This window comes from Octopus bimaculoides, chromosome 21 (genome assembly GCF_001194135.2).
Source record: "Octopus bimaculoides isolate UCB-OBI-ISO-001 chromosome 21, ASM119413v2, whole genome shotgun sequence".
NCBI classification, from domain to species: Eukaryota; Metazoa; Mollusca; class Cephalopoda; order Octopoda; family Octopodidae; genus Octopus; species Octopus bimaculoides.
The window spans coordinates 15,629,318-15,641,096 of record NC_069001.1 but is presented as its reverse complement, the minus strand read 5'-3'; the positions used below and the strand labels follow the sequence as shown (position 1 = coordinate 15,641,096).

At 38.7% G+C, this 11,779-nt stretch overlaps 1 protein-coding gene across 1 annotated transcript in view; it reads right to left on the bottom strand.

Moving 5' to 3' along the window:
- LOC106875255 (coiled-coil domain-containing protein 180) overlaps positions 1 to 11,779 on the bottom strand; it is a 141,675-nt gene that overhangs the window by 20,378 nt on the left and 109,518 nt on the right. The window contains exons 18-20 of the mRNA XM_052975307.1: positions 11,501 to 11,649; positions 8,336 to 8,417; positions 3,036 to 3,129 (exon numbers count right to left, since the gene is read on the bottom strand). Coding sequence (XP_052831267.1) covers positions 3,036 to 3,129; positions 8,336 to 8,417; positions 11,501 to 11,649 — 325 coding nt within the window. The remainder of the gene's footprint in view (positions 1 to 3,035; positions 3,130 to 8,335; positions 8,418 to 11,500; positions 11,650 to 11,779) is intronic.

The window sequence follows — 11,779 nt, the reverse complement described above, 5'->3', positions numbered from 1 at the left end:
TCTCTCTCTCTCTCTCTCTCTCTCTCTCTCTCTCTCTCTCTCTCTCTCCCCTCTCTATCTCACTCCCTCTCTCTCTCCCACTCTCTCTCAGCAGACAAATCACAAATCCCTTCAGGTAGACGGCCCAGCTTGGTATATAGTAAAGGCATAGTTGGAAAGTCCATGAGATGTACCTGGTGCAAGTTATGGACTCATAAGAGGTGCAACAATGTCAGGGGGAGGTTAACAGGGAATATAGTCTTTGTGGGTGGTAGATGTACAGGTACAAAAAACACTAGAAATGTACAGAAAATAAATTCCATCAAATGCCAGTGGGGATACCTAGAAGTAGTTGATAGCTTCTGTTATCTAGGTGACCAAGTCAGCAGTGAAGGTGGATGCTCTGAGAGCATAGCTGCTAGAATTAGAATAGGCTGGACAAAGTTCAGAGAGCTTTTACCTTTATTAGTAACTAAGGGCCTCTCCCTCAGAGTAAAAGGCAGATTTTATGATGTCTGTGTGTGAACAGCCAGGTTACATGGCAGTGAAACATGGGCTGTGACTGCTGAGGACATGCGAAGGTTTGAAAGAAATTAAGCTAGTATACTTTGTTGTGCAATGTCAGTGTGAATGTATGACACAGTGCAAGCATCTTGAGAGAAAAGTTGGGCATAAGAGGCATCACATGTGGTGCGCAAGAGAGATGACTATGCTGGTATGCTCATGTGGTGTGTATGGGCAAGAACTACTGTGTAAAGAAGTACCAATCTCTAACTGTGGAGGGACGAGGTAGACCCAGGAAGACATGGGGTAAGATGGTGAAACATGATCTTCGAATATTGGGCCTCATGGAGGCATTAGCAAGTGACTGACATCTTTGGTGATATGTTGAGCACTGGGGTCGATTTAATCAATCTAGCTTCCTGTTCTGAGATTGCTGGCCTTGTGCCAAAATTTGAAATCATTATTGTATGTTGGATTATCATCATCATCATCATCACTGTCAACAACACTTTATCATAGTTGTTGCTAATGCTGTCATCATAAATGTCATCATCAGAATCAGCATTGCCATTTTCATCATTTTATTTATCCTCATAAACATCATCATCACCATCATCATCATCATCCTCATGATCATCATCACCATTACTATCATCACTGCTATCATCATCATCATCATCATTATCATATAGTCATCATGAATCATCAACATCTTCATCATCATCAACACCCACCTGTCATTGTAATCAACATGATTCCCCCTCCTCTTCTTTCTCATTATCACCATCATCATCATCATCATCATCAATAAATGAACATCTGTTTCCCATAAATGACAAATGTTTCACTCCCAGCCTCAACTGTGGAGTCGAATCATTGATACTGTTTAAATATACATAAAACTATTTTATGGTGTGTTTATTAGAATGTGTTTCATTGCTGAATATCAAACCATCATATAATGGTGTAGCTGTTGTTTAGCCCTAGGCGGTCAACCTAGATCAAACAGTGAAAGGTGTTGTAGCCACTCCATGTACAGGGTGGGCCTAAAAGTCACGCACCAAAACTTTGACATTTTATTTATATTATTATTATTATTATTATTATTATTATTATTTTGTCTGTCTCTACATTCTGAGTTCAAATTCTGCTGAGGTTGACTTTGCCTTTCATCCTTCCTGGGTCAATAAAATAAGTACCATTTAAGTACTGGGGTCAATTTAATCGACTTGGACCCTCCTCTGAAATTGCTGGCCTTGTGTCAAAATTTGAAATTGTTGTTGTTCTTCTTATAATTATTATTATTATCATCTCTTTATCATAGGTTTTGTTGGAACTTTTCATCACCTTGCATAAAGTCACCTCCCAAAATACTACTTCTCCCCACTCAGTTGCAGAGTCTTGTCTTGCAAGTTACTTGGGGACCTCATTACTGCTAGTGACACATAAAAAAAGCACCCAGTAAACTCTGCAAAGTGGTTGGCATTAGGAAGAGCATACAACTGCAAAAACCATACCAAAGCAGAGACTGGAGCTCAATGCAGTCCTCTGACTCATCAGCTCTTGCTGAACTGTCCAACCCATGCCAGCATGGAAAATAGACATTAAATGGTGATAAAGACAAAATGTATGCAAATTTATGGTCACAAACTTCACTGTGTGGGTATGAAGCTTGCTTAGCAACCATGATGTCTCAGTCCTGTTGCAGGCCTGCATGGTTTGAGGCCAACTGGTTACATCTGCACACATCTCCACTCTTCCATGACCATACGACTTTCTGTGGATGGAATGACAAATGAAGTCACCACAAAGAGACGTCTGTATACACTCATACATACACACATATTATTATTAGTTTGTCTGTTGTCAATGATGAGCAAAGGCATCACATGGAAGAAGTAGACAGGGGACAGCATTTCTGGCTGTGGACAATCAGTTTGATGCATGCTTGGAATGCTCTGTCATAGGTCTAGCACTGGTGGTCTGCTGGGACAGAAGGTGAGGAATTTGCTCTGAATTTATGTAGTTTGTGTTTTCATTGTGCCCTTGCAATCCAGTTCTATTTGTAGGAGGAGGCAAATCTGTTGGTGCATCTTAACTAGGCAGGGCTGTCTTGTGCTTGTGTTTCTCAGGTGTCACAGTTAATCTCAAAGCTCTTCAGTGTGGCTTTGAGTGCTTCCTTGAAGTATGTGCTTTCTGTCCACCTTGTGCGCACTTACCTTCTGCCAGTTCATTATGGAATTGTCTTTTGGGGAGTCATGTGTCAGGCAAGCATTCAAACAAGGTGGCCTTCCCACCTGACTTGTGCATATACAAACATATGTATATGCACACATGAATACACACACACACTTATATCTAATAAGTCCTTACTCAACAAGTTGTCTTGTATCCTATTGTTTCATCCCTCCATGTATTCATGTATAGTGTTAATCTATGCAACATATTAATATTAATTTATTACAATAAGTAATTGTATAATTTGATCAGCAACAGAGAAAAAAAAAGAGATTGAAACAAAGATTATTCAATGAGATCTTTTCATTTCTCACCTTTTCTGACATCATTAATATCTTCCTCGATTCGTTTGGCTCGAGGCTGATGAAGGTGGATCCGTAAACTCAATTCAGCGTCCAGTTCTTCAACCTGTAACGAATGGGTGAACACAGGGTTACAAAAAACTGCCAAAATAGGGTGAGTAGATAGGTATAGACCTGTTTAACAACCACAAGGGACTGGGTTCATTTCCATTGCATGGTACTGTGAACTGCTGTCTTCTACTGTTGCATTGTTTTATAGGGCTTTCAAGATTGATTAATTAAGTGAGTTCCACAGAAAATTCCTGCAGTTATCTACCACCATTGTGTACTCCACTTCTTTTAATATTCTAATGAAATATTTCTCTTTGCTGCAGGAGAAATATCTAGCCAAAAGTAAACCATTGTGCTTGGTTTTTGCCAATGTGGAGAAAGCTTTTGACAAAATCCCTTACTCTGTTATCTGATAGTCTCTAAGGAAGGTAGGAGTAGACAAATGGTTTGTTAGAGCCATACATGCCACACATAGTGGTGCTGTCAGTAGGGTGAGTTGGCCATGAATACAGTAATGAATTTAGTGTACAAGTAGGAGTTCACCAGGGTTTGGTTCTCAGTCCCCTCTTATTCATCATGGTCCTCCAGGCTCTAACAGACTGGCTGCCCATGGGAACTATTATATGCTGATGACTTTACTCTTATAACAGAATCTGAAGCAGAATTTGAAAAGAAATTCCAGAGATAGAAGCAAAACCTTGAATCAAAGAGTCTTAGAGTTAAGCTATCAAAGACCAAAGTCATTGCTAGCAATAAAATAGATAAGACTCTCTTTCCATCAGGTAAATGGCTCTGGTCAATATATAGGAAAGTACTGAAAAGAATTCCATTAGCTGCACCTAGTGCAATGGAATCACAAATATGTTAACAAAGAAAGTCATCTTTGTATATGACATAAGTGCAGGAACAATAAATGTTAAAGATACATGGGAATTAGATTTTCTCAAATACACAGGAGGCTCCTGAGAAGTTTCTGTTATCCAGGTGACCAAATTAGCAGTGGAGGAGGATGTTCTGAAATTATAGTGGCTAGAATAAGAACAGGATGGAGAAACCTCTGAATTATTACCCCTGTTGGAAATAAAGGACCTCTTTGAAAGACAGATTGTATGATGCTTGTGTATGAATGGCTATGCTCCATTATGGTGTGATGTGGGCCCTGGAGAGGAACAAAGCTAGTATACTTCAATGGGTGTGCAACATCAGTGTGCATGTATGACAAAGCGCAGATATGTTGAGAGAAAAGTTAGGTAAAAGGGGAATCAGATGTAGAATGTAAGAGAGAAGACTCTGATGGCTTGGACATGTAATATGTATGAATAAAGACAGCAGCTTTAAGAAGTGATGATTGCTCAAAGTGGATGGAACTTGAAGAAAAGGGAAATCTGAGAAGACATAGGATGAAGCAGTGAGGCTGAATCTCAAGATGGAAGAGATGACAATGTACCAAGGTGTCTGGCAATATGAAGTTCATGAGAAGACCTGCATACCTCAGTGAAACTGAATTCTCAAAGTGCTGTGTATTCCAGCCCCCATGTAACATTAATTCACACTCCCCACTCCAATGAACCAAACTACATCTCTTCATGCACTGTGCTTGTCTCTCCCCCTTTGCTCCTGAAGCCCAACACTGCTCTGTCATTCCTCTCTCTTGTCCTCTCCCTGCTAAACTGTATCATTGCTATCCTTCAGTACCCTGTAAATCCGTGTTCACCACTCACTGGATTCTCCTTCTCCTCTCCTCTCCCCTTCGCACTCTCATGAACTCCCTGCTCACCCACCCTGTCCAATCCCCTTTACTGCTCCACTTACATTCACCTCTTTGTACTTTGAATGTACAACTTGGCATCTCACCACCACCATCACTTTCTCTATCTCTGACTGAGGTAACCATATATCTCCTCTACATCAAGACGCCAATTTGTGTCCCTCTATCATACTTTAACCTCTCATCATCTAGCACAAAGCCATTTCCCTCAATACTACACCCCTTTCAGTTGAGGTGGGGGCCTTTGTCTTGCAAGTTATTTGGTAACCTCTCTGGTGTTGGTGCCATGTAAATATCACCCAGTATACTCTTTAAAGTGATTGGCATCAGGAAGGGCATCCAGCCGGAGAGACCATGCCAAAGCTGACAATAGAGCTTGATGCAATCCTCTGGCTTGCCAGCTCCAACCACCCAACCCATACTAGTATCGAATATGGACATTAAATGATGATGATGGTGATATATGTTGGCATCTGACTAGAATGTATTGCTGCTGCTGCTTATAGTTGCTTGCAGGGTAAGAGGAGGAAAAGAGAGAAGAGATTACTGTGAGATTAGAGAGAGAAGGTGAATATTCTCCTTAAGGGGAGAGAACCACTTCACACGCAATGCATGTGTGTGTGTGTATCACTTGAGGACAACAGGTGATACACTGAAGTGCTGTGTCAGCATGTACCAAGTTAAACAACCATTGAGAGAGAGAGAGAGAGAGAGAGAGAGAGAGAGAGAGAGAAGCAAAAACCAACAGTCAGCAAGCAATTAATTGAATGGTCAGTGTGGCAGTTACCAGGACCTTAATTAATCAGATCCTTCTCATTAAATACTGTCACATGGATTTCCTATGAAACGTAAATAAATAAAATCTAGCATCAGAGAAAACTAAGGGTTGTCAGCAGCAGCATACTTCTTTTTTTATTAGGGCACAGGTGCAGGTTTTCTGTGTTATTGTGTGAGAAAGGTGAACAGCTTTAAGTGGGACCTGTCCACTTAAGCCAGTAGTTGGGAAAACAAATATGAAATAATGATGGATGATGATGATGATGATGATGATGATGATGATGATGCTGATGATGATGATGATGCTGATGATGATGATGATGCTGATGATGATAGATGATGATGATGATTATGATATGCCAACACTGGCAGAGATGAACATTAGTTAAAAACACAAATCAACTCTTTTGTTACCACATTTCTGTTGAGATGCTCTGTGTTTCTTTCAATTAATTTTAAATATAACAAAGAACTTAGTAAAATAACTCAGTTATCATTCAGCTAGTGTTAGGAACATAAATTGTGACTAAGGTTTGGTGGAAGATTTTAATTCAAAACTTATGGAAACAAGACATTTGCACTACAGAGCCAGATGCGGTTTCAGCCGGGTTGGTATCGAAAGGGTTAACCACTAACAGTTATACAGTTTATTAGCAGAAGTGTATGTATATCATACACTTGTATATCATAGGTGCAGGAGTAGCTGTGTGGTAAGTAGCTTATTTACCAACCACATGGTTCCGGGTTCAGTCCCACTGCGTGGCACCTTGGGCAAGTGTCTTCTACTATAGCCTCGGGCCAAGCAAAGCCTTGTGAGTGGATTTGGCAGACAGAAACTGAAAGAAGCCTGTCGTATATATGTATATATATGTGTGTGTGTGTGTGTGTGTGTGTGTGTGTGTGTGTGTGTGTGTGTGTGTGTGTGTGTGTGTGTGTGTGTGTGTGTTTGTGTGTCTGTCCCCCCAACATCGCTTGACAACCGATGCTGGTGTGTTTACGTCCCGGTAACTTAGTGGTTCGGCAAAAGAGACCGATAGACAAAGTACTAGGCTTACAAAGAATAAGTCCTGGGGTCGATTTGCTCGACTAAAGGCGGTGCTCCAGCATGGCCACAGTCAAATGACTGAAACAAGTAAATGGGTAAAAGAGAAGTGATTGGTTTTATGTTTCAATGTAATTGAAATGTTGCTAAACCTCACAAGTTTTGCTGTAGTTCTGGCTGGAGTAGTATTTTGATCTCTGAGCAAGCAGCCACAGAATAAAGACATAGATAAGGACACAAATTATTAACCAAAGAACTTGATTTGTTAATTGAGAGTTTATTCTGATTTCATTGAGGAGTGCTGGCAAAAAATTTAATACTTTAACTCTTACATGGCTATTGTTCTAGTGAATAAATTGCCAAAGTGTTTCTTTTTAGCCTAACATGTTGAAATATTAACTTCTTTTATAATTTTGTTATTGGAGAGTCAGTAACATGTATACATAAATCTTAATCTTAGATAAATGTCTAAAAGTTAAATTTTTTATAACTTGATATTTCAGGGAGATTATTTTTCTCACGCTCATTGCATGTCACCTAAAATATTGTTCCATATCTCTGGAAACATGTATATCATAATCTATTTTGAACTACAAAGTCTATTGTGTTCTTTTCTTAAGATAGTAGGGTAAAATTTTGAAGGTGTTTGGTTACCATTTCTTTCATGATGAGCAGTTGTCTAGAGGTTCCATTTTAAGGGGTTAATTATGACAGTGAAGTAAACTACCATATTTGATGGTGTAAAAAACACACAGGTTATAGTAGATGCACTCCAGTTTTAGCAGTCTGCTTTATTAACCCAAATATCTGGGACTGCCCTAAGTGTCATCATCAAAGAAACAGACCAGACAGAAAATAACAGACGTCAAGAGGCAGAGATCAGATGTCGAAGATGCAAAGAGTGATTTGCACTTCCTTGTCTTCTGCCAACTCTCTCCTGTGACACATGTCCCTGACTTTTCTATACCAACCTTGGCCTGAACACCTCAGGCACTGGTACCCTTCACATCCTTCAAGATGAAGAGGCTCAGTCACTCTCTATAGATTAATTACTTGGATAAGAGTTAATGCTACCACTGATATACAGGAAGAAGACGTTTTCAGTCCATTAAAACAAGCAGTATAGGCCCAACTTAAAGGCAATGAGCTGGCAGACTGTTAGAATGCTGGGCAAAATGCTTAGCAGCATTTCGTTTGTTTTTATGTTTTGCATTCAAATTCCACAGAGGTTGACCCTGCCGTTACATCCTTTCAGGGTTGATACTTTCAGCTGAGTACTGGGGTTGATTTAATCGACTAGCTCCCTTCCCCCAAAATGCTGGCCTTGTGCCAAAATTTGAAACCAATACAGGCCCAGCTTCATGTATAAGAACCAAGGGGTGGTTTTTCTGAGTCATTCTTTTGGGTAAAAGGCACGTCTTATACGCCATCAAAAAAGTACGTTTATTGTAGTTGATACCACACATTAAGCTTGTTCTAGCAGATGAAAAGTATTCCAGACTTGTGCTAGTTTAGTCTTTGATCATAGTTCTTCTGGATAAAGATAAACAACAAAACAACAAGAACGATAAACAACAAAACAACAAGAAAGATAAAGAAAAAAACAACAAGAAAGATAAAGAAAAAAACAACAACAAGAAAACCCTTGCCCTTACTAGTTTGTTGTGTACATACCTTGATGTCCAGTGCTTGCTTTGCCTTCTTCACTGCATCCACTAACCACAGATCCATATGGTTCAGCATATTCATGCATATGCTGCAACAATAACAACAACATTATGTGCCATATCTAAATGGACCTCCTCTGCCCAGCTCCCCTTTGACACTTGGGAAGTTACTGAATCTGTCTCCCTGTAGTCAGCTGGCAAGGCCATTGAGTACCTCCTCTCCCTTATCCCTGTCTTTGGCTTCTTCCTCCCAGTTTTCCAGCCATCACTAAATGTTCCAGCTATTGCCCTCCTTCTTCACATGATAGTCAAGGAACTTCATTGGATAATTCATCATCATCATCATCATCATCATCACAAGAATCAATGATTTGGGAAGTGAAGTTTTCCTCCATCATCGTCATTGTCTTTGTTCTAATGCCAAATTTTTTTATGTCCACTTGGACCATTGAGAGAATTTGTTGAGACGGGAAATTTAATCAAACAAATGTGTGAAGATATCTTTGATTCCTTTCACTAACCAAAGAAAAAAAAATCGAGGCACAGGTGTGGCTGTGTGGCGAGAAGCTTGCTTCCAAGCCACATGGTTCCAGGTTCAGTCTCACAGTGTGAACTCTTGGACAGTTGTCTTCAGCTAATGCCTCAGACCAACAAAAACTGAAAGAAGCCTGTTGTGTGTGTATATATGTATATATCTATGTGTGTGTGTGCGTATTTTTATGTCTGTTTTAGCATGGTTTCTACAGCTGGATGCCCTTCCTTATGCCAACCACTCCTGTGAGTTTAATGATTGCTTTTATGTGCCACTGGCATGACACCAGTATCTGCCATGACTACAGTTTCACTTGGCTTGATGGGTCTTCTACTCATGTACAGTCATTTGTCATTGCCTCTTTTTATGTGCCACTGGCATGGGTGCTAGTTACATGACACTGGCATTGGCCACATTGCCTCCACGAGGCCCAGCACTTGACGTGACACCACAATGGGATATAACTGCTAAGTTACAGGGACATAAACAAACTAACAACACTGGTTGTTCAGCAGTGGTGCAGGACAAGCACAACTCAGATACAAAGACGCAAACACTTCAGATTTGTTAAATACATTTGCAACATATTTTCAACTTTTAAAGGCAAATTCACTGCAGTTGCTGTGAAAAAAAAATTCTCTATCATGGTAAAAGCTGTAAAAACACCATATCTACCCAGTGTTGAGAATACAGCATTTGTGGCTCTTTAGTCTTCCTTATACCTAAACACTGCTTGGCACTGATACTGCTGAATTTCTTCCAACCAAGCAATCCATTAGTACAACTCTTTCAATGTTTTTGACTGTTTTATTTAAAACTGAAACTTTAAAGCTACTTAGAGTTACCTCTCTTCAGTATTTCCTATTGATTAAGGCTAAAGAGCCAGAAACGATGCATCTGGGGATCCAACAGAGGGCAACACTGGATAGATAAAATTTTTTTAACACTTTTTTACCATAAGAGAGACTTTTTTCTTCACTGCAGCTGCAGTGAATTTGCCTTTAGGAGTTGAAATATGTCACAACATATTTTAACTAACCTGAAGTTCATTTGTGCCTAAATACTGCTTTGGTGCTGCTACTGCTGAATACACACATATACACATGATGGGCTTCTTCCAGTTTCCATCTTTCAAATCCACTCACAAGTTTTTGGTTGGCTCTGAGCTATAGTAGATCACATTTGTCCACTGTGCCATACAGTGGGACTGAAGCCAGAACAGTGTGGTTGGGAAGCAAACTTCTTACCACACGACTATGTTTGCTGATATCAATCCATCCATCCATCCATCTATCAATATATATATATGTTATGTCTCAAGCTACTGCTATCTAGCACCTTCGGATGATCTCTACTCAACCGCTACACAACTGCTACTCGACTGCTACTCAACACTCCTACTACGGCCAGACTACCTCTATTTATATGTCTTGGGAGATCCTACTTTTTTGCCTGGGGGCATCGACACAACAATATATATAGACTTACTATCCAGCGTTGCCTGGTAAATTATTCATGGAATTATTTGCTAGTTTGTAGAATGGGAATTCATGGTACTTATGCATGTACATATATTTAACCCAACTTCTAGACTTATTTAATTTGAACTGTTGAGGTTTCTTTTTTTTAGAGAGTTACAAAATGTAAACATTTGTACCGGAAGTTGACTCATTTAATGTCAGAATAGGAATTACAGAAAAAAATAAGGCCTAAATCTAATGAAAATTTAATAAAACCTAACCATAAGTAAGTGAAATTATGCTAAATACAACTAAATTGAAAACCTTTTCCCCCTGGCCATATTGGCAATTCTGCAAACTTTTTTTTGTCAAGAAACAACAAACAAAAATTGTGTTTAATCGTTTAAATAGAGGTCCAAATATCACAAAAATTTGTACTGCATGAAAATAAGTATGAAAATAAATACGCAAAAAAAGATTAAGATAAAATATACTGTTTCTGAGATATTTGGGTACACACAAACATCTCTAGAATTTTAGAATTATTGATATATATATATATATATATATATATATATATATATATATATATATATATATATATATATATATATATATATATATATATATATACAAACATATATACACATACACACACATATATATGTTTCTCAGTTTCCTTCTACTAATTCCACTCACAAATGTATAATAGAAGACAATCACTTAAGGTGCTGTGCAGTAGGACTGAACACATATCTATGTGATTATGATGCAAACTTTGTAACCACACTGCCACCGCTACACTTTTTTTTTTTTACACACATGCAAGCATACATAATACAGGTGAATACACACACACATACATTCAATGTAAGATGTGCAAGCAAAGAAGACCATTTTAAAACTGCTTTTTTTAATGTTTTCTTCCATAATTCCACCAATTCAACTCCTCCAGCTGAAACCAGTAAGCAACATACACCTTACACCACATGGAACACCACTTGTTCAGTCATAGCTGACACTGATAACAACACAAACATAAATAGTATAAAATAAGTCCACACACACAGATATACACAAAAACACACCTAAATATATACATGCGTGTATTGCATGTCTGTACATACATAGGTAATCTACTGTATAAAATAAAGACAGAGATACAATGAGAAGGACTTACTTTGTCTTGACATCAGAGATATATTCATTAGGAATATGCACTTGTTTGAGAACCAGGTCTTGTTCATCAATAAATGAAAGTGATTCTATGCTCCCTACTTCATAACTATATTGGGTGCTCTGCTTTGTAACTAACAAACCTTCTGAAGGCTAGATTTGAAGAAAAAAAAGACAGAAATATCAATCAAAATGAAGAGTAAGAGCGATATGGAATCACTTCAATATACAGATTTGGGGTTAAGGTTAAGGGTTAAGGTCTTTATGGTTTGTTGGGTTTTTT